At 46.3% G+C, this 26,233-nt stretch overlaps 1 protein-coding gene across 10 annotated transcripts in view; it reads right to left on the bottom strand.

Annotated features, from left to right (window-relative positions):
* The window catches only part of CACNA1G (calcium voltage-gated channel subunit alpha1 G), a 151,148-nt gene that overhangs the window by 19,120 nt on the left and 105,795 nt on the right, over window positions 1–26,233 (bottom strand). For 4 of the 10 annotated variants that reach the window (XM_075770364.1, XM_075770361.1, XM_075770357.1 and 1 more), the window contains 12 exons: window positions 21,005–21,131; window positions 17,545–17,670; window positions 16,842–16,931; window positions 16,335–16,527; window positions 13,808–13,858; window positions 7,839–7,990; window positions 5,313–5,422; window positions 4,135–4,268; window positions 2,873–2,943; window positions 2,517–2,595; window positions 2,318–2,439; window positions 1,044–1,388 (listed from right to left, as the gene is read on the bottom strand). In XM_075770364.1, the coding sequence (XP_075626479.1) occupies window positions 1,044–1,388; window positions 2,318–2,439; window positions 2,517–2,595; window positions 2,873–2,943; window positions 4,135–4,268; window positions 5,313–5,422; window positions 7,839–7,990; window positions 13,808–13,858; window positions 16,335–16,527; window positions 16,842–16,931; window positions 17,545–17,670; window positions 21,005–21,131 (1,600 nt within the window). Of the gene's footprint in view, window positions 1–1,043; window positions 1,389–2,317; window positions 2,440–2,516; window positions 2,596–2,872; window positions 2,944–4,134; window positions 4,269–5,312; window positions 5,423–7,838; window positions 7,991–13,807; window positions 13,859–16,313; window positions 16,528–16,841; window positions 16,932–17,544; window positions 17,671–21,004; window positions 21,132–26,233 lie in introns of all 10 variants that reach the window. The other 6 variants (XM_075770362.1, XM_075770359.1, XM_075770358.1 and 3 more) reach the window with 3 other exon arrangements.

A 26,233-nucleotide genomic window follows, 5' to 3' on the forward strand; every position in this document is an offset into this window, starting at 1 on the left:
TGGATTTCCCCATATTGCCCTGAACTCCTTTTTCCTGTGCCAAAGAGCAGCTTTGGACTCCATCTCAGACAGCAGTGACTCCTAATGGCACCAGAAATTTCCAGTAGCTTAGGAACTGAAACAAAGCTTAAGCAGGGATTACTCTTTTTCACCCTTGGACTAAAGATCATAAATGAGTTTTTCATGCATTAGAATACTCATTAGTCCACCCCAGGCAGAGGCCAAGATATGCTGTTGTGAAATCATGATGTAATAGAAGCTAATGAGGTCTGTGTAGAGTTTAACCCAATTTGCAATCAGCTAAGACTAAAAAAAGGCTGGACCGTATTCCTTGTATAATTCCAGTTCAGTTCGCTCCCAAAGGACCTGTCTGGGTCTTGACCTCACCTCTCACTCCTCAAACTGAGCCTTCATCCAGAAACTGTGCTTTAGAGAGACTTGGTGCAGCTCGTAGCAGGTACCACACTAGAGCCCCGCTCCGGCGCTGCTCCTGCTGGTGGGAGTTTTGCCACCAGCGCTGGTGAGCTCAGGTTTGAGTCCCCTCTGGATCATTCCATTGCTAAAAGAATCTTTTCTTACAAGCTTGATTGTGGGGATGGATTTTAAATTGAGGTTACATAAAACAAATTTAATACTTAAGCAAAGATTAGCCAAGTTTTATTCCTCTCTTATGCTGCGGTTCATGGTCTGCATTAGAAAAGCAAACACATTATTCTCAGGATTTTGCTATCACAAAGGACCTGGCCCAAACTCTGGATTAGAGCAAATTTGGGGCTAGCTCTGAACAGGGTGGCTCGGGCACATCTCCAGAACAAATTGCAAAGCTCTCTACCTCCGAACAGATGCGTCAAGGTGGTCTGGAGACCTGCCTAGGGTCTCTTCCCTGGAGCATCAGTCCCCAGACCACGCAACAGTCAGCAGACAGCGAGGAATACAAGCCCTGGACGTACGGTACACCCGCTCCTTCATTACCAACTCGTGCATGTCTTGCCCTAGCAAATATGCAGGTCAAGCCCCCTTCACCCTCCAACTGAGACTCTCACCGTAGGGTAAACTAATGAGAGCTGAGAATCCACCTTGATTTGCATGGGATTGGTACATCCTCGGGGGCTGTCGGGTCTCTCTCCACCGACACTGCCTGTCCACGCAAAGATGTCCGAGGGGCTGTGTTGGCCAGGGGTGATTGTCTTCATTTCCATCTCCAGTTCTGCTTCGAGCTCTGCCTCTTCCTTAGCCTCCTTGTTGCTCTCCTCCAAGTGCTTCATGAGCACGGCGATCACCACGTTCACCAGAACAAACTGGGCCGTGAGCACGAAGGAGACGAAGTAGATGGGTGAAATGACAGTGTTGTAGCAGGTGGACTCCTGGTCACAGTCTCGCAGCGTGTCCTGGAAACAGGGGGGAAATGATGGAGGGATGTCAAGAGGTTCCAGCATGGACCTCGGTCTGCTGTCTGGTCATCTGGCTGCAATGGGTTCTCCTTTCATTAAGAAAACTGAGAAGACTGGGCAATCTTCACATCTAGAATGGCAAAATACTTGCCAGTAAAATCTTACATTTTCTGTGTTAGTCACCACCAGCAGGCTCAGAGGAAATCGTCCTGGGGGTGTGTGACGACGGACATCGACACCCTGCTGCTCCTAAAGGCAAGGCTGTTGTACCAAATACACAAGAGTGTGGCAGATGGATCCAGGGCAAAGCAGGGTTCAGCTACAACCCATCAGCTATCCCACAGCAGCTGGGCTTGCAGACACTCTTTCCTCAAGTTCACACCCTGTCATTAAGTTTGGCCACCTAACACTCACCATGGGCTACGAACGGACAGAGCAGTGATTCTTTCGGACTAGACAGCGCCCTGTGTATTCACAGACCAGATTTCTTTGCAACAGCATGCCTTTATGGCTATCCCCTAAGAGAGACTCTCTCTAAGAAATCTGGGTTTTCCCAGAAAAAAACCTCACCAAAGTATTATCAACAAGGCTTTTAAGGAAAAAAAATAAAACCAATGCATGTTACTGAGCTGAACTTGTGCTGCTTGAGAGATGAGTCTCTTTATTTTTTTCCCTTCTTTTTAAGTTGCGCTCTCTGGGTAAAAAAGGGAATACATGGAGTATGCCAGGAGCTGGCAACCATAGACATCACATTGCTGGGAGGAGGGAAGAGAAACATTAGAGACTTCGCCCAATGCACGAACGAAGAGACCAGATCGCTGCGGTACGTGAGCATCCTGGCTGGGCATTGCTACCAGCCTGGAGCAGAGCAGAGAGCTTCTAATTAAGCAATTATAGGCAATACTCATTTTCCATGGGTCTCTTACCTTCATTATCCCGTTCCAGTTGTCTCCCGTGGATACTCGGAAGAGAGTCAGGAAGGCCATCCCAAAGTTTCTGAAGGTGGCGTGCCGTCCCAGCCCCTCGCAGGGGTGCGTGTCGTCACATTCTGCGGGACCAAGCATAGCCGTGAGATCCCCGCTCGTGCACCGCTCCCACCCCTTCCACCGGCACGGGAAGACTCACCGAGGTCTCCAAAGAGCTCCACCCCAAGAGCTGCAAATATGAAAAACAACAACATGAAGAGAAGACCCAGATTCCCCACCTGGAAAGAGAAAAAGAAATGGGGGAAAAAAAACACAAAAAAAGAACATTCATTGATTTTTTTGTTCCAGACCTGTTTCTTGCTGTATTCTTTAATCCAAAACTTAAATTGCTTCAGGGGAAAAATGACCTCAATGTGAGGACTGTATCTCAGACTGTGCTTCGGAAGGGAAATGTGATTCTCTAATGACAGCAAAGATAAAATGATTAGCATTCCTCTGCAATAGGAAATTAGCTCTGGGCCAGAGGAGATCTGGTTTGATATGGCAGTGGGTTACCTGCGGCAGCGCTTGCATCACGGTGTCCAACAGGGCTCTCATCCCTACAGCCATCTTCAGCAACTTCAACACTGCGGAAAACACGTTCGTAATATGGTAACGGCAGCGTTAGCACGGAGCCACAAACTCAGTCCCTCTCCCAGAAGCCACAGATTATAGAAAGAGAAATGTGAAATCATGTCAAGTGTTCTCCACTACCCGCTACGGTCCCTGGCCTTTTTACATCGCTCCTGGTTGCTTGGATACTATTAAATTTCCGTGAACAGCAGCATCGCCTATCCTGAGACTTGGAGAAAGTGTCATTGTCCTGCCTGGCTGTTCCTTTCCCCACTTTATCTGTGTTGGACCCATCTCCTCCTTCCTCTGGTTATCGTGAGCAATTACTTTCCCAGCCCTGGGGCTACTTTCCCACTTCCATAGGCTACCCACTATCACACATGATTCACCGAAGAGCTGATTTACACATCTCTTCCAGAAGGTTGCATTTCCAATTGGAAACCACATGTATTTTTAATTCTGAAAGGGATCCAATGCATGGGGAAAACACTTTTTTTTCCCCCTTGAGACACAGCAGCATTTCATTTCTCCTCCAATTCCTTCTTTGCTTAGATGAGAGCTGCAATCACAACAATTATGCCTCAGAGCACAACGTTGCCCTTCAGGAGAGCCTGGGAGTACTTTTTTAAGGGCCTGAGCACTCACATTTTACGTCTTCATCATTTGGCCCTGAGACCTCCCTGTTCTGAAAAATCAGGCCCTGAAGAAGCTGGCTTCCCAGCTCGGGTACGTGTTGTTACAAGTCTGAGGGGACAGATGGATGCAGAGTGACGAGGCATGCTTTGTCACCAAGTGGTGAGATGTAAAGTCCCATGGGAAATTAAATTTATTAGATGCTTGTCTTTTAAAACCACTGTACTCAAGCTTGTGTTCTCTAATCCCCGTTAGAGATGACTTTGATTTGACTGGCATCTTTATTCCAGGTACATCTCTGTGAGTTGCAGCCACAACTCTCTCCCCTTTATTTCTAAGCTCTCAGCCTTCAAGTCCTCTGAAGATAGAAACACACGGTCAGTTGGCTCAGCTTTTTGGCTCCTCGCAAGTATTTTCCCCCATTGTTCTTTTATTTGTTTACAGCCTGTTGATGCCAGAACTAAGCACATTGTGATGGGGATGTGCCCCAGAACTGTTTCCCAATGATTAACTCTCCCCCGGAGGGGACCCTGCACCTCGACCACAAGCCAATCCTGCTTTATTCGTCTCACCTCGAGCAATCCTGAGAACCCTCATGATTCGGATAATAGTGGGGTTAATTGGTAGCGAAGCGTTCACCTCGATCTCTTCCAAAGTGATGCCCATGATAGACAGCAGCACGATTGCCAGATCTAATTGGTTCCATCTGGAGACAACATGAAATGAAGTTTAACGTCTACTAAGAAGCTGGCAAGGGGAGGCAGCTTGTTTCACACAAATTCCAGTCATTTCAATGGTTCTAGCACTCAAATGAATCCGCAGCATTTTTCTGAGGGTATTATACAAAAGCAGTTATGTTATGAAATCATTATAACTAATGCATCTCGTTAGAAAATCAGCCAATTCCGGAGATATTCTCGACTGAGGGGAAACAGAAACAAAAGCTGGGCAGTTTTCTACCCAGAGGCTGCAGACCTCAGGGGAGACACTGTGGTATCGGTTCGGCCACTTCTAGACACAACACTTGTGAACCTCAGCATGAGACCTGCCCTAGAAAGAACCAGACCCCGTGTCTAGTCCTTGCTGGGCAAAGGAACGACCCCAAGGGTTTGTGCCAGGTCAGAGGCGTAATCCCAGCACGGACACCCAAAACATGGGGAGATGACGTGTGGAACCATCCCCTGGCTGCTGAAGGGCTTGTGTTAGGTCCTGTGCAGTGCCAGCACTCTCGGCATTAACATTGAAGGAGGCAAACGTGGGAGGAGAAAGATTCACCAAGGACGTAAAATCTGTATTTGTGAGGTAAAAGAGTGAAAATCTAGAAAAAGAAGCAATGTCATCTGCTGCTCGGCATCTGCATAAAAAGAGGTCCCTTTTCTCTTTCATTTCCACTCAGGACCAGATTCTCTCTCTTGGCATAGATTTTGTCACTTCAGCAGGTCCTCTTGATTACTTGGACACGCAGCTGGTGTGAGAAGAGAACCAGCCGCTCGGTGTGAGACTTGCTCCTATTTTGTCCACCCCCAGGGGCCAAAGTGGTGCAATCACACCCCTTGGCCAGCACGATCCTTTCTCCAACTCACATCCCAAGCATCCACCTACCCACGCTTCAGTCAGTCACACCAAAAAGCATTCACACGTGTCAGACTGACATCACCGGGAAGAGCATCAGGGTCCAGGACACTGAATTTGGGCAACCGTCTCCAGAAACATGCTGCTGCCCCCGTGGCCAAGATGGAGCTTTTGTTACCTGTCTTGGAAGAAGCGACGAAACCCAAAGGCGATAAGCTTGAAAACAGACTCCAGGACAAAGATAACGGTGAAAATGTAATTGCAAATCTTCAGGGCTTCATCAAGAACCTGGGATGTGGACACAGGACCGGGGTTAGATGCTGCTGAGGAGCTTTGCTGCCCACAAACCTGCGCTGCTCTTCCTTCACCAGTTAACCCATTTCCAAATTACAGGCAACAGGCTCCAACCGTGGGCTCTCTCCGATGACAAATGTCCCCAGAAAAAGCCCCAGTACTTCAGCAAGTGCACAGACTGCACTTCTGCCTGGCCCCAACCCAGCTGATACAATTCCCAGGAGGGGGCTGACACAAACCCGAGGCACAGCTCAGCCCCGCGGCAGTAACGCAGCCCCGGCTGGGATTGCTCGGGTGAGCGGTGAGAGCTGCTGCGTTTGCAGGTGTCAGCAGCGCAAAACCCCTCGTGCTTTTGGCAGAAAGCTGAATTTGATCCCGCTTGCTCATTTGTGCAGTGCTGCAAGAGCTGTGGGCTTGCCAGGACCGTGCGAGCGCTGGCCAAATGACTTCTTTGTGACAGCTCATCATTCGCTCCTCACCTTGAGCTTCTGGCAAGGAGCAGAAGAGAGGGATGGCATGCCAGCAGGAGCAAGTGCCTTGGTTTTTCCTCTGCCCACCCTTTCCTCTCCAGGTGTCACAGCCTGGCCATTAACTACAGGTGTCTCCTGGCTGGGACAACTCTTGTACAGTCAGGCATTAAGCCAGGTCACAGGTGATTTCATCCCAAAAGTCCTGCTCGTGAAGGAGTGCTGTGGTAGCAGCATCTGCACGGCCTCTTAGGTAACGTGCATCAAATGGGACGGTAATGACTGTGTCCAGGGCACTGTCAGGGATCGTGGGAGGCGGCAAGAGAGCACTCTCAGACCAAAACCAAGATTTGCTAATCCTCGTGCGGGAGAAATCATAGTAGAAGGGATTTAAGCCACGCTCTCTGCCTTCATGCTACAGTCTAGCTCCAAGCATCCATGGATGAAAACCCCTCGAGCCCAGCCACCAAAGGAAGCCATGGCTCTGAACGAGCTGCCCTGTCATGCTGCAGAGGAACACGAGCTCTGCCAGCAAACGAGCATATTTATTTGGCAAAAGCAGATTTTGCCCAGCCGCTCTTTGCTCAAACCACCTCCAGGCACACGGCAGCCCCTGCTCTCTACGGGCAGCCGCAGCATCTGTGGCTGGGATCTCGTCCCTGGGCATCCCAGGGCATCCCACCACCAAGCCCTTTCAGCACCAACACGCCAAGCAATCGTTAGATTAGATATGAGGCTCTCTGGTACATCTAGCCTTTTAAATATCTGCAGGAGCCCAGCCATCAGTTACTCGACCAGAGTGATTCTGAGGCCCTGATTCAGCAAGGCTCTCAAGCACGTGCACGGCTCTAAGCGTGCTGTCATCTCAGCACAGCTCGAGCTTAGAGTTATTACCCAGATGCTGCATACCAGAGGCTTAGAGACAAAATGTTATTTTCCTAAAGAAAATTAAAAACAAAAGCCTGCCCAACATTTTTATAATACAAGAGAAAATGTAGCTGCAAAGCGACTGCGGTAAGACGCACACCCTAGAGCGATTCCAATACTGGCTCCTTAGCCAACAACCTTTTTCATCACCAAATAACTGAATCATGCAATGAGCCTTCCAGGGTATTTAAAGGTGATCTGAACAGAAAAAATAAATTGGGCCTGTGCCCTTTCACTTTTTGGCTTCTTTATGATAGCCTGGAGGATATTTTTCCCCTCGCTTGCACGTCTTAGTTGTTTGGGTTTTTTTTTTTTACATTAAGTATTCAAGTCCTGTCTAGTCTTAAAGAATATTTCCTCCTATTGTATGTTATATTTATTCATTCTGAAAGTGGCTAATAAAAATAAGTACAAGTTATATGGCAAAGACAGCTATTTCCATTTCATTCTTATGCACAAGAGACTTGACATCCCAGGACGGGCTGTTTTTATTTTCTGAATATGACGAAGACCCAGGAACTTAGCGCACTAATATATTAAAATGTATTTTAAGGACCAGCACAGAATCCAGTGCCTGTGAAAACTGGGCCCTATGGGACATTGAGGATTTAGGAGAAACTTTGCAAAAAGAAACATTTCACAAATTCTACTATTCTTTTTCCTTTTTCTCCTTTTTTTTTTTTTTTTGGTGGAAATCCTAAGTCAAATGGAAGATTTCAATGGCGATCTCACCTAGCAAACCAAACAAACATGCTCCCATCCTCATTTTCAAAGCAGTTTGCTTGCACTTGATGAGAAGGAAGAGGTGCAATGGGATCCAGGTACCGAAAGCCATGGTTTGAGCTGGAAGCCGGATGAAGGATGGGTACACGCTCCATGGGACAAAGGGACAGGTCAGGCAAGGTGAATGGGGGCCTGAGGTCTAACAGCAAACCTGGCCTCAACTCTGCTCATCAGCACATTCCATCGCCACCGAGCGTGTCCCCCCCTGCTCTTCCCCCTCTCTGTCCCAATACCTTCGGCTGCTGGTAGTGCTCCATGGCCATTGTGATCACGTTGAGGCCGATCACTCCGGTGATGAACAAATCCAGGTAGTGGCTGGTGCACATCTGGTGGATCAGGAGGCGGAAGCGGGAGTAATCCGAATAGTAGGGCTTACACTGTGCTTCTGCAGCGGGGAGGAGGAGGAGGAGAGCGGAGAGGCACGTCAAGTCATTTCTCTGCGTCTTTCTGAAGTCAATGCACCCTCACTTTCCAACTCCAAAGAGGATAAATTCTAGACTGATTACAGCAACATGCTGTCTTTTTTTTTTTTCTTTCCCCTTTTTTCTTGCTGGCGTGTTACCATTTGTAATACACAGCAGGGCTCCCGTCATCTTACAGCCATTAAACATCTTCAGTGGGACATGCGCTATACTCAGCCTTATGGCACCAGGGATGAGGTGAGCTGCGACCATTGTGCTGCTAAAGAATGTTTTCCCTGTAGGGAAATTTAAATTAAATTTAAATTAAAGCAACAATTTTTGTTGTTACTGATATTAAAAGATCTTAAAAGTCCCCAAAGCATCCAAAAGCCCAATTAATGGTCAGATGTTAGGGACAGATTTTACTAATAATTGCTTAAAAATACAGGCCGTTGAGTTAGCGGTGGTCTTTGAAAGAGAAGTAATTCAGTCATATTATGTTCTTTGCAATAAACTGTAGAGAGAACAAAATTCAACACTTTGGCTGTCAGAGCCCTGAAAAATGGTCCATAAAAATACCAAGGAAAACTGATCAGTCAGCCTTAGCGATTAGAAAATAATGATCCTCCGTTTAGACAAGATTATCAAAGTACAGATTTCACTGTTCAACTCATTCCCGTGTTCGGCTGCCTCGGGGATGACACATGCTCTTTAGACCCCGAATGTTCCTGGAGATAAACTCATTTACTCACCTAATCTCTAATGAGGAAATGCCAAGGCTGAGTATATAATTCAGTACAATTTTCAAGGAGGCATTATAATGCAGATTGAAGTGGAAAGGACTGTCTTGAATATGTCAGAGTATAATATTACTCTCATAATTAGATGATCAACTGGTTATGAAAATTATTGAGCTCTAAGAATTACATGGCTTGATATTTAGTGCTGCTGAGCAAACGTACAGTTTGATACATTACTCCAAGCAAAAAGTTGGGCAGAACAAAGCCACGAAGCACAGGTTTGGGTTGCCCTCAGGGAAAACTAATTTTAGAAGATTAAATTTTGCCTGGAAATAGAATTCGCTTTGTCAATAGCCAATGACATTGCGATCAAACCCATAGATTTAATAGCTTCATAACAGGATCCTGAAAAATCAGAGAAGTTTTGGGGTTTTTCCATAGAGACAGACCTTTCCCTTACAGCCCAGGGACCAGAGAGACAAATCACTTGGCAGTTTTATTCTGTAGGGGTTTGGAATGCCCAAAATTCTGCTTCAGTGTCATCAAATGAAAGGCAGTGTTAATATTCACTTTCTGATCTGCAGTGCACTTTAGGTGATCTGTACCTGAGTGCTAAAGCACGATATCGATGAAAAGGTCTATAAAATGAATTTTCATGCCGAATCTATTGAGTGCTTACAAAGAAGCAGACTGGTAGCTGCTGACTCACGCATAAGACTTTGTCAGATATCTCAGAATCTGCATAAATCTCCATAAAGTCAAGATATCTCGATCGCATTATGCTAAATTATGAGTAACAAATTAACTAAAATGTTTGAATACAATTAGGTTAGGAATAGGACCTATTTTTATGAACCAACTTATCACCTCAGAAAGAAACACCATCGTAATTGGATCACTTACTTCTTCTACATTTACGTATAATTCACATTCAGAAAGAAAAACGTCAATGTTTCTGCCTTTTCTTGCGGTGGATTTACGTATGAATAATTACACTGGCACTCAAATTTTTCTTAGCTTTGATTGACAGGTAATTCCAAATCCTACAGAATAGCACCGACGCCGTTAGAACAGAGAGAGGATTTAGAGAGAGGTTGTAAAATGTCTCCTGTGCAGGGCTCCTGCACCTGGATTAGCCAGTGCACGGCCTTATAAGCAGGGTTGCTAATTGTTCGTCTATCTGCAAAGGCTTCTCCCCCTTCGCATCCCCCCCTCTCCCAAACGCCAAAGCTCCTTTCCACCTTTCCCAGCACGTGCCCCCAGGTTTCCACAGCCAAACATCTCTGGATGCTGCTCTCACAGCCTCAGAGAATTACCGTTAGCAAACGCTTCGTTCTTCCCCGTTAACGTTGTTAAGAGGGGATTTGTCAACCCTGTTTATGAATCGTGCCACCACTCGCTTCACCGGTCGCCGCATGCCAGCCATGCAAGTTAGTGCAATGCAGATACTACCGCGAGATGAACCACACACAAGCTAGCATGCTGTCCAAGGACTGCAGATAAATACTGTGTCTAGGTGGGCAGGGAACTTTCTGAACAGATAAACCACTTTCTTGCTATTATATAAATACCATTTATTTAATCCAACCTGCACAGGTCCGCAGAGAAGTTGGGTGTTGCTCGTGTGTAATTATCCAAGTGCAAAGTCCGTGCCCCCTGTCACACAGTATCATTTCTCATTATTGCAGTAAAGATCTAAACAATACCAACATCTTGGGAAATACAGACATCTGTTAAACTCCAGGTGGTGAACTTCACAACTAACACAACACCACATTACTGTACTGTTACAATACACTGTGTCAAGAACAACAAGAGCTCTGGGTTAGTCTTGGTTATTACTAGAAAGGTTAATTTGGCTTCCCGGCACACATGGTGTTAAAGAAAAGAGGAGGAGAGCAAATGAACAAAAGAATTGGCAGAATGAGAATGTGAGAAGATGGGGAAATACAGCAAAAGCCCACTACGCGGCATCGGGCTGGTAACCAGGGTGTAAATCAAGCTGCTTCACCGGGGCCAGAGGGAGAAGTGGCTCAAACTGAGGTATCGCTACGATGGAGAAAATCAGCTCAGACAGTGGATCCCAAGCAATCTCCTCCTGACCCGGGTAGGAAGGAGATTTTGCAGCTGGTTTGGGAGAGTCCCACCTGCCTGCTCATCCTGGGCGATGGTGGTCTACGGGGACCGTGCCAGCAAGGGGAGCGGGTGTCGGGCACTTGGCTTTAGCTTATCATTTTTATGGGCTCTCAACTCCAGTTGTTTCCCAAACAGACATTCTGTACTCTGCTTGGCATCATCCTGCAGGGTTATAATTGATCCCTTTGACAAGGGCTGGGGGGCAGAGCACGGCAGCCCCAGCAGCGTCCTGGGGTACCCAAACTCATCGCCCTCCTCTCCTGCCCATTTGGAAAGGCAATCACCATTGCTGTTGCAGTATAAACATTTCCCATTCCTCATCCCACTCTAACATCTCTCAGGCCAGGTGCACTTCAGCAATCACAGCCCGGGTCCGGGGCGTTAAACCCCTGAGCGCTCTAGGACGAGACCTGCGAAAGGGCACAGTGGCCAGCAAAGCAGCGCTGGAGGCAACCTTGGGTTTGGCTGGGCAATGCCACTGCCAGCTCCCAGCGGGTCCCAGGGCTCGGCCGGTCTCTGTCGGCACCGCAGGAGATGGAGCCGGGGCCACTCTCTTCCCATTAACTGCGTTGTCTTGGGGAGAATCACGCTGGGCATGCAGCTCCGAAATATCTCCGAAGAGCGGCTGCCTCCGAATATAGCCCTGTCAAGAGAGAAATTGCCACTTTCCCCGAGGTGGCTTTCGAGCCGGACGTGCGTGGGCACGGGAAATTGGAATTCACGAGAGTGGGACAATTCCATTACTGTCTCCTCTAGCTTCTTCCTTCTCCTATAATAAGGGAATTAACTACTTTGCAGGTCTGAGTATATCTGGAGGACAGCAGCAAACCAGTGAGCAATGAGCCCGTGACGCAGCTGGATTTACAAACTGTATCAAGAATATTATTAGGTTAAAAAGTAGTTTGCACTGAAGGAACTTTTTTATTTAAACACAGTGTTTTACTTGGCTTTTATTGTACTGAATGGATTTGTTTAAAAAAAAAAAAAGCAAAATGGAAAATGATAAATTATTTCCACTGATTCCAGTTGTGATAGAATGTAGACTCAAAAAAAAAAAAAAGGAAAAAACAAAATTATAATATCTCACTAAGCACCAGGCAGCAGCACACACACACACACAATATTCCATCTTATCTTCACAAAGAGAAAGAAGCCCTCTGTAAGTGCAGAGATGTGTGGAAGCTTTGGGGTCACAACTCCAGATTTCTCATTGAACCACAGGAGGTTCGTCTACAGCGCCCGGGACCGATTCCCTCACATCCCCCACAGTCAGGTTCAGAAACAAAAATCTTTCTATTCCCTCACGCCGGTGCCTGAAGAGCAGCGTGGCACTTTCACTGCCACTGGATCCAAAGGAAAGACAACAAAAGGAAACACAAAGCACAGAGCTGACAATCGCACACTTTTTAAAGGCAAACTCTAAGAGACTTTTTCTGAGCCTGCGCAGGACAACGGAGGGGTTTGGAATGAGTTCAATGCCTTAAAAATATAAAATAAAATAAAACAAACCAGCCTTGATGTAGCTCTGTAGGACCAGAAAAGGAATCACAACCAAATAAAAAGAAGAAAAAATAAATAGAGCCCCAAACCCAGTGACAACACCTGCCTTGTGCTGCCCCTGTTTCACAGGAGAGGACAGGAGGCCTACCAAGAAAAGCAAGAATGAAGGCAAAGAAATAAAAATACCAGGAATGGCCATGGAAGGAGATTCAGGATTTATTAAAGCATGTTGTGATAACTTCCAACGAGGCCTTAGAAATATAAGGTAGGAACCTCGGTCTCCTCGAGTTATCCTCCGCAGCGAAAGGCGATAGCCCTCACCTTGCCATTTTTATTTAATCAAAACTCCCTGCAATGTGAGAGATGGATGGAGCCCTGCTCCCATCTCGAGCACTGAGAGCTTGTTCACAGGTGAGAGTTTTAATGGCACAATTTTCCTAGCATATTATTTTTGTCAAAAATTACAGCTATATTTGTTTCTATGTTGGCACCTCTTTCATTATTCAGGCTAATGTTCTTAAGTTATGAATGAAACAAAATGTTTGCCAGATCAAAGCTTCTTCTAAAAATAAAAAGAGCAAGGGACAGATTTGCAGCCCTGAGCATCGTCCTGGTGAGGGGGGACGGGAAAGGGAGACGTGAGCGAGCCCTGTCGGGGTGCCCAGGTCAAACCCCCAGCTGGTTCAGCCCAGCTGGTCCATCCCCTCCAGGACCTGGAAAGGCTTTGAGGTGGCATCTTTATTTCTTTTCTTTTACAAGACATCTCACAGATTGAGCAATTCTCAGTCAATACGAAGAACGTAACAGTTTGGTAGCACAAGGGATAAACCCCACGTCCACGCTGAGGGTTGGCGTGGGGTTGATCTTTCCGTTAACGCACTGAGGCTCTGCACTACACTGAATTTTACCCTGCTGAAAAAATACTGTGCCTCCCTGAAACACAGCATTCATGGAGCAATGAGCAAGGGCTGGAGAAGTAATGAAATAACCTCCCTAAGCGAGACTGCCTGCCTTCCAGAGACACTCCTGCAAATTATTCGGAGACTCCTAAGTTGGTGGTTGGAAAGCTAGAGTAAACAATAAAGGACCCATTTCACAGTCCAGTCATTATTGTCTAAGAAAAACCAAAAAAAAAAAAAAAAAAAAAAAGCCATGAAAAGTCTGACAGTGTCTTAATGAAAACCAGAAAAAAAACAACTGAAAACCACAACATGATAAAGGGGTAAATCAAGGGTTTGCAAGTGTCAGTCCTGAGCCAGGTCGGCAGACCCGCGGTTCAGAATGATATGCGTGTGCCATGAAGTAAGCAAACGAGCTTTGCACCACACACACGGTTTAGTGGGATGCCTCACAGCAGCGGTGGCCAGCCGTTAGTGACACAGCACTGCCATTCAAGTGGGACGAGACGTGCCGACTTCCCAGTACCTTGCACTGCACTGGCTGAGCTCTCCATTAATACATCATCCAGCATTAGATCTAAAAGAACGAAACGGCATTAATCACCCGGCAGGACACACGGCAAGACTTCCCTTCCCCTTCAGACGTCCCTACGGCTCTCATGCTCTCCGTTGCATCTACCGGGAATGTTTCCTTGTGGGATGCTTTCCTTGTGCCTTGTGGGGGGTGGGCTCAGGTACACAGGCTCGTTGCAAAAAAGGAAGGACTCTTGTGCTTCTCCCACGTACACAGGTGGAAGCCCAAGAGATCCCTGAGAACCTCCTTGCTTGACAACGATGAAGGAGAAGACACTTCTGAAGGATGGACTTTGTACATATCCTGCTGGGCCAGCGCCCCTACACCACTCCTGCATCTGCCTACATCTCACCGAGCTGGCATCTCGCATGCTCATCTGATGTTCAAATGTCCAATTGGGTAAATGCATTTGAAGAATCTATGATCAAAAATGACTGTGCAACCAGTTAGATGTCTACGTCCGTCTACATCTGACATCCATAGGCTGGTTTGGGCAGGAGGGGACACTCAGGAAACCTGGCTGAAAGCAATCCCCGTGCATTTGCTGGCATGATCAAAGCCCTAGTCATGGTATCATCTGCAAGTTCCCATCATGCAGAATGAAGCTGAGCACTGACATCTGTTGTCTCCGAGGGCAAAGCTTGACACGGTCAATTAAAACCAACGTTTCACTGAACTCAAATTGGGAAAACTGTTCTGAAGCGATTTGGAGGGCTTCATACTTTGCTCTTGAAAGGTTTTTATGGCAATTGAATACTCAGCAATATTTGATCCTCAGTAAAATAGCTGTTTATTGCCTCTTTAATTAGGCATTTCATAGGACTGAATGAATAACTACATCTCCAAGGATGGTTTGTGATTCCTTCCCGCTGGGAAATTGCCCAGACTTACGTCTTTTCTTTATCTAGTTCCTCTAGCATTATACATAAGGTCATTAATAATAACTAAACATCTATTTTTCTTCTACAGAAATGTCTGCTTTCCGAAACTGCAACTTTAAATGGGGATCTTTCCATCCAGCCTTTAAAAACGTTTTCTAACTCATCAGCCTGAAACTGTGTTTGGGAAACTGGACTGACCAAAAGGGCAATTCCTTGACGTGAAAAACAAAAAAATTCTTTTTCCACCTGTTTCCCACTTAACTGAGAACAGTCTAACGTGTCCTCCACTGCTCCTGAGGGAAGCCTCCATCTTTCCACTGACCATCGAGGAAGCCAGGCTCTCGCCATAAACCAAAGTTTGATGTCCAGAGGCTGGTGTGATACATCCTATTGGTTACAAAACCTGTGAAGCTCATGGGACTTAAAGACACGACCAAAGGAAAGTGCGGGGTGAGTGCTGAACTGAGAGAGGCTGAGACACCGTTGTGGTACGGGATTGCACGATTAAGCCTGTCACAGCTATTAAACACCTCTTAGAGTATTAAAAAAACCAAAACAGACTTAATATTACCAGCTTTCGGAACAAGTGCCTGATCAGACAGCCTCTTAAACAGTACTGAAGTCTGTCAAAGATAGAGAAGAGATGAGAAAGGGGACACGGAGAGAGCAGCAGGCGGACTGGCCAGGGAGGGAAAGAGCGAGGCCATGGACACAAAGGGCAACGGAGAAACTTCAGTCAGAAGAGAGAGCATGCAAGAAGAGTACCTCCGACCCATGGCCTCGGGCTGACTGATTTCTTACTTATTCAACCAAATTAAAAGAAAAAAAAGGACAAAGGACAAATGTCAGTTTGGAGACTTTTGACAGAACAGAGGTCTAGTCTCCTTTCACTTGTAAAGCCTTCTCTAGGCAGGGCTGCGAGCTTGCACATCCAGCTTGGAGTTTGGTTCAATTTGCATCACTGCTATTTTGCCTAGTTAGTTACTCTTGACTGCTTTTTTTTTTTTCTAATCTGTATTTCTCAAGCAAATCCATTGATATGTTTCTCTAAGGAGTTTTTAAGCATTACTAGAATGAGATGGCTCCATTATTTTATTACACTCTTGAATAGCAGTGGTGCTACTGCGCCAATAAATAAACCTGCTTGATAAATGGGACAGGTAACATCACTGTGGCATTACAAGGCTGTAATAAACCAAATAGTGAATCCAGTTATCAGCAACAGTGCTCATGACTCAGAAGATTTATGGTGCCATTCGGCACTGCTGATCTTTGCAGTTGTCACTATTTGTGTAACACTGAGCTCTGCTATCCAAGAAGCTCCAGGTCTGATTATTATTATATTTTAATTTAAATAACCTCCAATGGAAAGGTCATTGCAAATCATGCAGCCATTAAAAAGGCTTCCATGGCTCCTTGCTCAGCCTAAAACGACACTATTTCCTTCATGCAAATTTTATAGCTGGACATGCTTTTGGGAGAAGAATGATCACCAGACGCGAGGCAGGGAGGGGAGGGAGGAGGGGATCGTGTGGAAGGTCAAGCAGGACTCAGAAAGATGTGGAAAGACTACCGACCAGCCATCTGTTTCTCCTTACTCCTTCTCTTTTTCTCCAGCCGGCGAAGCCTCTTCTCCTCCCGCCTCTTGGCTTCTTCCTCTTCCTGGTGCTGCCGACACTTGTGGAAATTCTCCACCACCACCCCCACAAACATGTTGAGGACAAAGAAGGCCACGATCAGCAGGAAGGAGATGAAGTAGAGGAGCATCCACGGGTTGTAGTTCATGACTGGCTGCAAAGTGGAGGAAGGCGAATGTCAACTGAACCTCAAAAAAAAAGGGAGCAAATTGATGCAGGTGCCACATCCACAAACCCATGGGGGCCCCTTTGAGGCAGCTCTGCATGCTCTGCTCTTCCTGAAAGAAGATTCCTTCTTCAGCATGACCCGGCAATGCGTGCTCACAGCCCAGAAAGCCAACCGCATCGTGGGCTGCATCAAACCCATAACCCCATTTGACTGTGGAAGCCAACAGCACTTTGCAAAACAAGAGCAGAAATGTGTGACCTTTGACAAGTCACTTCTTACAGCTTTGCTAGAGCACGTACCTGCTGGTCAACTCCCACGGCATCTAAGCCATCGTACATGATATCCACCCACCCGTCCTTGGAGGCCAGAACAAAAAGAGACATCAGGGCCTAGAAATACATGGAAAAAAAGTTAGACATAGTGGCGCTAACGCTTTTTTACCTGTAACATTTTACTCCTCTTTGCCCTTTCCCGTCTGGGGATTATCATTACCTGTCTGATAATGGGACACTTTGGTGCCCAAGGTTTCTCCTGGCAGCAAAAACCTATCAATGGCAGCGCCTGGTTCAGCAATAAGCGCTAATTCAGAAACCACAAAGCCAAAGACAAAAGCAGCTTCATTTCCACCCTCCAGGTCTCTACTGCTCCCAACTAATTAGTCCTTACCATGCTGCTAAAATAAGACTGTGTTGCCGAGATGGTTGAAAGTGTCCAGCTCTATTAGACAAGCCCTTCTGCAAGATGTATTTGGTTTGTTATGTAGCAGTGAAGCAATTAAGTACTCCACGAAGCCACATGTGCTTGTTCTGTTCTGAAAAGAAGTGTATGCCTGCTTGGAAACACTACCTTTGGGATTTACCGAGAGAGAATGCTGTGTATGTGAACTGAATATTTACTGCGGCTGGTAGTGCCCTGTAAGAAAATCCCCTGGGATAATAATGCACAGGTTTTTAAGTCAAGGAAGTAAAGGAGCAAAGAAGCAGATTACCATTCCATTAATACCTGGCCGAGATTATCAAAATTATACTTGTGCCGGACCCATTTGTAGCTTGCTTCTGTACAATCCGATTTATTTGTGATGTTTCTGGTGTCCTCCCCCTGGCAGACAAAAAACTTGCCTTTGAAAAGCTGCAAAACATGCAAAGAAGAGAGGAAAGGTAAGGGTTCGGTCCGCAGGATTTCTCTGCCGATGATGGGCATTTCTCCCGGGATATCCTGCGCAGCCCACACCAACCAGGGAAGTTATGGGAAATGGCCTCGTTCGTGCTGGTTATTAAGTGCGAGCAGCCTGTATAATCTGCACCTAATGAGCAAATGGATGATTTCACATCGTTTAGGACACCCACCTCGTGCATTAGATTGTCTGGTTCAGTGATCTGAGACTGGCCTAAAGGCCTTTGCTTCTGGGCCGCCAGCTCAAGCGCAGCCCTGGCTAATAGCCCAGACCAGCTAATGGCCTCTTGCCACACCTGGGATGACTCCGGCAACTCCAGCCGAGTTAATGATGCTGGTTTCAAGAGCCGCCGACAAATTAAATGTACCGGGGGCCCTCTGTCAGGAGAGAAAAGGTGGCACTGAAGAGGCACAGCGATGGACTAAGCTCTGCTCTTACAGGTCACCAGGGGACACGTCAGAGAGGAGCTGGGCCGCTGCCAGTGACTTTGGGCTCTCGCTGAATCCAGACTGCTGTCAGTCCAGCTCCCCTCTCTGATCCCAAATGCTGCTCTCCAGCCGTCATTAGGCTCTGCAGTCCGTGCAGGGGTCTCCGAAATTATTCCTTGTGCCAAGCTTGAGGAGTCAAGCCCAACTGGTGCTGGGCACCTGATCCCGAGATTATTTCCTTTGGTGTAAGCCAGGAGAAACGCAACTCCTGGGGAGTCAGCTCCTGATTTACACCTGCACGAGGAACATGAGCCTCCACGCGCTTAATTCTAGACCTGGTGCTTCCCGTGCAGAGAACAGAGAGTGGCAGGGGATGATTACTGCTTCAGACAGGGTGATTGATGCTCACAGGATGGATGGTATCAGAGCCCGGGAGACATCCAACAAATCTGGTTTTATTTGCTGACAGAAGCTATTGACATTACTGTTTTTGGGGAAAATGGCAACCTGCTCTCCAGGCTCCTTAAAACACCACCTGGGTATACAGAGAAAAGACGCTGACGATTTTTGATCTGTTATTCTACACAAATATCAGTAGAAATAATAGCGAACAAGATAAACCCACGCATTACTCCATGGGTTTCCTTCAGAAATCAACAGCAGAAGTATGTTCTCCAGGCATGCAAAATTAATCACCATTCAACGCACTCATAAAACTTCTGGATGTAAGAAGAGAAGTATTCCCTGATCTTTCCATGGAGAAACACTATCCATGGGTAAGGCAGACTAGGGAGATATAGCCTTCACAGAGAAAAGTTTTAATTAAGCAGGAAGGTAAACAACTGTTTTTAATTTACCATCTACAAATATAACTTCTCCAGGAGCTGGACTGTGATGCCACTCAGATGGGAGCAGTAACACAGCTACTAACGGGGTTTGGAAATACAAAGCCCAATTTGCAAAAATGCTGATCCCTGTCAGTGCTTCAGATTTTAGTGCTTCTGAAAGTGGAAAGACCCAGTGATTCCTACTGTACTTGTTTTATCAATCAATTTCTTGTGTCTTATTATAATGACTATTCATCTGTGGACAAGCTCTACAATAAAAACAGTCTCGCTAAGAAAAAATACTGTTAGAAACCTGGATGTCTGGATTTTAATAGCATTAAAAACCTCTAGTTTGATCCCCAGTTTATAGTTACATGGGAAAACCAACTGTAAATTTGAAAGATCATCTTTTTATAGAAAATAGCTATGGCCCTCATCTTACACCTAATTGGACATAAATATTAACTGAGAATTTTGCATCCTGAGTACAGGATCAGTCTTGCTCGTATCTACCACTTAAGCACATCAATAGTCATGACAATTTAACGTAAGACTGCAAGTCACTAGGGAAAGCAATCACAATTAGCAGGGAGGAAATTCAAAGAGCATACTCCAAGTTTTGTTGTTTGGCATAAATTTTCCCATGTCTGAGTTTTATATTGTTTTACGGGATATGCTTAGTTTTATGAATCTGTTTAGTATAATGGATGGATGTTGTTGTAGTGTAATGCTAAGCCGATCTAGCTGCTGAGATGGTTATGGATGGCATGATTTTCTTCTCTGTTTATTTTCAATGCTGTATTTATTATTTAAACAGTATATTAGTATAAAATATTACATAAGACACCTTTCCAAAACAAAGCCCAACAAAGCTGCTTTCCAAAGCTGGCTGTGACAGATCAGATAAACTTCAGAAAGAAATAAGTGTTATGTCAGAATATTTATATGAAACAATCTCTTCTTCTCAGGTAATGAGAAACCAATCGCATTGGAAACTCTGCCACTTTTCCCCCGGGTTCCTGCACTCCTGGGACCGAGAATATTGCCAGCAGAGCTGGCAGGAAGCAGACTCAGAAATCTCTATTTCTGCAAGCTTTCAGTTATACAAACTGTCAGAATCTGAATGAATCTCCAGGTCAAGGTCTCTCTGGAGTTTACAAACCAACAATTTCAGCTTTGAGAGTTTCTATTTCCCCATTGGTTTATACCTAGAAGAAAGGTGGAGGGGAGATGTCCCCACGTTATCTCCCAGATGGAACAGGAATGGGATTTAATAGTTTCCCTGAGCAGAGTTTTTCTGGTGGTGCACGTCATGCCTCAGGCCTGACCCTTCTGTGGTGTGGCCAGGGAAAGAAAGTGGAGAAATATCTTCATTCATGTCCTGCTGCAGGCAGAGCAGAAGTCTTTGTGGTGAAGAAAGGGTGAAGAAAGGCCATTCTGTGCCTTTGAGGGGGTCACCGCGTTGGCTTTTGTACCACTGCATGCAACAGGGAAGCTTCAAGAAAGTTCAACGTGTCAAGTGACACACAGCCAAGGTTTGCAAGTCAGGAATAAACGTGTCTCAAGAGCGCTAGAAAGGCTGCGCTTGTGCTGCTGGGGTGAGGACCGAGAGCTACGTAAGCCCTTGGGTCTGAGTCACTCCAGGCTGTTAACTTTGGCAAAGTTACGGATTTGAAACCAACACACATTTCTAGAGCTGGGCAGAGGACCTCGGTGGAACCAGAGAGAGGCAAAACCAACCCCACTGACTGGCTCTAACCATTGCTCCTTCAGCTACGGCTAAGGATGCGTGTTGCTGGGCCACTGTTGCTAAGTTGTAATTGTTAATGAGGTTTTAATGGCTGACCAGTAATGGGAAATCTGCTTCATCCTCACTAGGAACAAGGAGCGCTCCCCAAGAAGGCCAACCAGCCCATTGGTTTGGTTTCAGAAAGGCTTATAGTGTGCCCATCGGTATGGATACCCAGACGTGGGGCCATGTGGGGCTCGTTACGCTTTCAGGTTAGGTGCTGAGAGGCTTACAGGGGACTCACCTGAACTCCCAGGATCCCAAAGATTATGAAAAAGGCACAGCAAATGACCACGATGTTCCCAATGGGCTTCAGGGATGACATGAGAGTCTCCACCACCAGCTTCAGTCCTTGGGCTCGACTAATGACTCTGTGGGGGCAAGTAAACACAAAAGCTATGTTAGTCCTGTTCTTGCCCAGTTCTGCCTCCTATTAAGATAGAAGATGTGGAGAAAACAGCATTAGGGAATTTTTTAGAATGGCAAATAACTCAGCAGGACCACAGGTATCTAACATTATTTCTGTAGCTCCTCTCCATCTGATACTGCATAGAATTTCCTAACAGAGGATTAGATCATAGTGGAAGATTGAGGAAGAATAACGTGGACATCATGACTGAAGGTAAAAAAAAATAAATTTTAAAAAAAAAGAGAAACTGTACTATACTCTCAAGGACAATACTAGAACGAAACGACAAGGCTCGGGTGATTTAGAGAAGCCATCTCACCGTGCTGGGCAAGATGAACGAGGTATTCAGGCTCACAGACATGAAGGTGGAGAGCTAGGGGACCGAGAAAGGCATCTGAAGAAGTTGCATGTTTCCCTCCTCTTGATGCCAACTGGAATTAAGCATTTCACTAGCTCTGTAAATCCATTTGTACTGATGCCATAGAAACTGCTTTCCCAAGGCAGAAGTAGCTGTCTGCCGTGTAAGCTGGAGGGAGGGAAGTGCCTGTGTGCTTCTGGGTATCCACTGGTGACTCCTTTGAACACTTGGCACTCAAAAGTGCCACAAACTTCCCCACCTTGTTCCTGCCTGGTTCTCTCTTTTGCCATGGGAGTCCTCTCCTGTTTCACCCCAAGTCTGGCTGCACCACCTGAAGCACAGGTTTTGTCCCCGGGACAGAATCCAAGGTCTCCTCCTCTCTCCCCTCTCCCAGGCTATGGTGCTCCCAAGCAGAGGTCCCCACGGACACATCCACGTGCCCGACGTGCATGGCCTTAGCTGAGACGCCAGCTAAGCCCGCACCAACCCTCTCCTGCCCCAGAGCCTACGGGTTTAGCAAACTGCAGAGCTCAGTGCACAGGCACCAGGTCTTTCAAAACCTGTTGGCTTCAAACAGTATCCTGAAAAGCTAAAAATTACTTCCCTTTTTTCTGGTTAAATATTTACTTGAAATGTCACGGGTAACTCATCAATTCTCATTTTTAAAAAGAAACGGTGGCATTTTTACCCACTCCTTTACCAGTGAAACACAAAAGGCAGATGCTGCTATTCCTCACGCTGGGTGTCTCTTCCAGGTAGCTGCTGTGGCTCCCTGTTTCCAATACCTCGGCTTTCCTGATGCTCAGATCTGGGTTATTTTAGGGAATGGCTCAGGGAGCAGAAGGTTGCTCAAGGCAGCCGTGGAGACTGGTCGGTGTGGGCTGCCAAAACCACCCACATCAATTAGCCCAGGCCGAGGTCCTCGCTGGGGCAGCTACGCTGCTGCTGCTGCCACGTTGTACCTGCACCGACGCTGAGACTTGAGCAGAGACCGGCTAGCAGAGGAGGTTGGTCGGCAGGTTAGTGTGCCCAACTCAATGAACGGGTTAATGCTGCCTCACGGCAGTGTCCACAGGGCAAGAGCTCTTCCCATTCCATCTGAGTGCACCAGGCAAGCATTGGGCTGGGCAGTCTGAAGCTGAATTGCTCTTCTGGATCCTCAGACAGCCTAAAGACCTCATCATCCCTCATCTATTTCACCCTCACACAGTCCTGAGTGAAATACTACGACTGCCAAACTACAGATGGGAAACTGAGGCACAGGGGGACCGCAAGCCATGTTCTCAGAAGTACACAGGCACCTCATTTCCAATGATTTCAATAGAAATTGGGTACTTTGGTGCCTTTAGGGATCCTGACTTAGGTATTCTGCCCACTGTCACACAGGATGGAACTGAAGTAAGGTCTTCTAAATAGAAGGCCTGTGGTCTAACTGCTGGAGCATCCTTAAATTCGGGGGAACAAGGAAGAAATTTAGTCTCCAGAGTCTAAAGTTGATAATGTTCTCCAACACTTATTAAGAAAGCCTATTCTAGAAATAATAAAGTGATTTCCCTTGTGAGATACTATTTCGTATCCAGCAGAGAGAGAAAATATGAGGTTACTTGTCTGACTTCATGAAGTCTCAAAAAAAAGGGCTAAGAAACTGCAGCATTTGGCTGCTTTCAGAGTTTTGATCAACCAGGGAATTCCTCAAATGAGAATGCATGAGGGTAAAAGCTGCCACCAGTTTAGCTCCACGCCAATGCTGTTTCCAGCCCTACAGGGAGAGAAGACTTTGAAAAGATTTTGAAAAATAATAGTTCTTACTAATGAAAACCTTCAGACCTCAGAGCTGCCTCAAACTAAGGACCTGATTCAACGTCAAGACAAGTCTGTGCAAAGACCCCTGCTGCTCTCCTGAGAGTCTGATAACTCCCTAAGAAGTGCCAATGAAATCCTCAGCATTTCCAGATTATTAGTGTCAACTCCAATATGTCAACATACAGCATCCTCGCGCCTCATCAATATTGCCCAAGGTCCTCCTGATATCAGGTTTGGAAACTCATATTATCTGTCCCACCACTCCTGCAATTTATTGCTGAAGGATCCAGCTGATTTGGAGCCCTCCAGGCGTGCCAGAGCTGTAGACTCACCGAGGTTGCACTCAGGACAATTCCAGTCTGCATTAGGCATATGACAAATGGGGAAATTGAAATTAGAAGTGTTAATCCCTTGAGTTCCTCCTGGTTCTGCTGGTCTCAGCATTCCCAATGCTGTTAAACTCCTGGTGTGAGACACTCCAAACCCAGTGCCAGCCTCACCCCAGCTGGATCACATTTACTAACGTTAAGCCTGCTACTCTGATCAGAGCTCTCAGAAGAAGTAGCAGCACTTAGATGAAGTAGCAGATCAACATTAATGAAGACCTTCCTCCACAGATTTAAAAAAGAATTAGCAAAGGTGATAATATGACAGATAGAAGAGAGTCTATGAAATGACTATTTCATACTGCAATGGTATGAAAAGTGAATAATTTATCCATCTGCTTTGGAAGTCAAAGCCCAGGCTCTGTAGAGAGCACTGAAGTCCATCCACATTAACTCTGAATACATTTCCAATTTTGATTTCTCTTGTATCTTAAGCTGCAACACTTGATCCCAACAACAGCAGGTTGAACGCATTAGGAAGGAATGTTATTGTATAAGCAATCCCTCTACTGGCTGAAACATCAGAGGGTCATGGAAACATCTTTAAATGTCACTCCTTTGTGAATATATTTTTGGAATTCTGGTCATAAAGCTGGGCTCAAATCCTCATGGATTCAATTTGGAGGCTGATAATCAATCATGCAATCAAAAGCCCGTGATTGGCACACAGGCCAGGTTTTTTTAATGCCTGTGCAAAAGGCACAAGCACGTGTGGTTTTGTGTGCTGCATAAAGCAACGGGGTTGTTTTCATAAGAGAACATAAGAGACAGAATGAGGGAGGTCTTTTGCAAGACCCACCCCTTCAGACCGTCAAGCCAACACAGACACAACGAGGGCTGTCCCTGCCCTCGAGTTGAGTGTGACACACAGAGCTGCGGCTTGGCTTCTCACAGAGCGTGTGTCCTCCCTGCAGCCCTGTCCCCGAGCACCCACGGAAAGGGAGGACAGAAGGAGCCGGGCCAGCTTCTCCATGGTGGGGACAGAGCATTCGCTTTGGTCTCTGCCCTACACCTTCCTGGGAAGGAAAACACATTGGCTTGGTCCCCACAGGGGACTTCACCTGGACACGGGGACTGGAGCCACGGTGTGCAAAGACCTCAGGTCGCCTGTCCCAGCTGTCATCCCATGTTGATCCAGCTGAACATCCCAGGCACATCCCCGAGCCATGCGGTGCGGCCCGCAGCAAAGGCAGAGCGGGCAGCTGTGGGCAGAGGCGTGCTCAGGGCAGCCCAGATGTGCATCGCAGAGGCAGATGGGTTTCCACATGCGGAAATTTATGACTTACTGAAAAGCCCCCAGTTTGATGGCTGCTTTTTCATTTCCTACAAATCTAATTACAGGGGAATAGAACTGATTGTGAACATATTTAGGGAATGGGCTCGTTGCTGTCTTTTTACATTTCCTTTGTAGTAGAAAGCAGTATGTTGGCTGAAAACATTCACACGCTCTCTTGAGAAAACAGATCAAATGCCAACAGGAATGGAATAGCAATGAAAGAGCCTAATCCTGCACATGCTCCAGATGGCAGGTCTTCCTCCAGCCTGCAGTTACTCAGTGGATTGTTCCCCGTAGCTACAGACTACTCATGCACACAGGTGACTGCAGAGAAACACTCTAGTAAATGAAGACCCAGGTCCTGGCCAGGCAGACCTACAGATCTACAAAGCAGCATACTGGGCTTTTACTAGGTCAGACAGGTGACTCTAGCAGGGGTCAGCACAAACCAAGCCTCTTCCTCTAGATCCAATTCAACCACACTACCTCAGAAAAGAAACTTGTGTTCCACAGTTCAGAGATGGGAAATCAATCCTTATTTTACCCAGAGCTATCCAGTTTATTTTGTAGGTTTTCTTAATACAGGTCGAAAATCAGCCAAAAGAGAAGAGCAGAGCAGATCTATCAAACCAGCAATTTGGCAGAAACTGCCCCCAAAAACTACAGTTGACATGAAGACGCTGGAGGGACACATGAAGAGAAAATATCCAAGCTGGAGTCACGTAAGAAGACAGTCTAGTCATATGGTCAGGGAGCTGAACCACACCAATGGCATGATCTAGCCAGATAAAAATGATTAAAAGCAGCTCACGTCCTAAAACTCACCAGGCACAACATACACAGAGCCCAATTTAACAGAATGGCTTTCACAGCTGTTGAGAATATTTGAAAGATATACGTATAGGCACGGCCATTGTTATTTAGACTTATTATTCACACAGGGGTAGTAAAACAACATCTTCTGTCAGAAGCAAGGTCCTATTTTTCTGTCCTGAAAGAGAAAATCCTGACTCAAAGCAAACCTTTTATGAAGGAAGCAGCAGTAAGATATGACAGGCACACAAAGATGCTTTGAGCAGGAAGGTTTATTAGCTGCTGCATAACGAGAGCAGCAACAATGGTATTAAAGAGGGACTGCATTTAGCATGGAGAGAAACCTTCATGCCTTGGGGTACAGGACAAAAGGGATGCCTGTTTGGAAGAGCCTGGTCCTTGGGCAGGTTCTTGTCAGAGGGGTGCCT

This window comes from Balearica regulorum, chromosome 18, assembly GCF_011004875.1.
Source record: "Balearica regulorum gibbericeps isolate bBalReg1 chromosome 18, bBalReg1.pri, whole genome shotgun sequence".
Lineage (NCBI taxonomy): Eukaryota > Metazoa > Chordata > Aves > Gruiformes > Gruidae > Balearica > Balearica regulorum.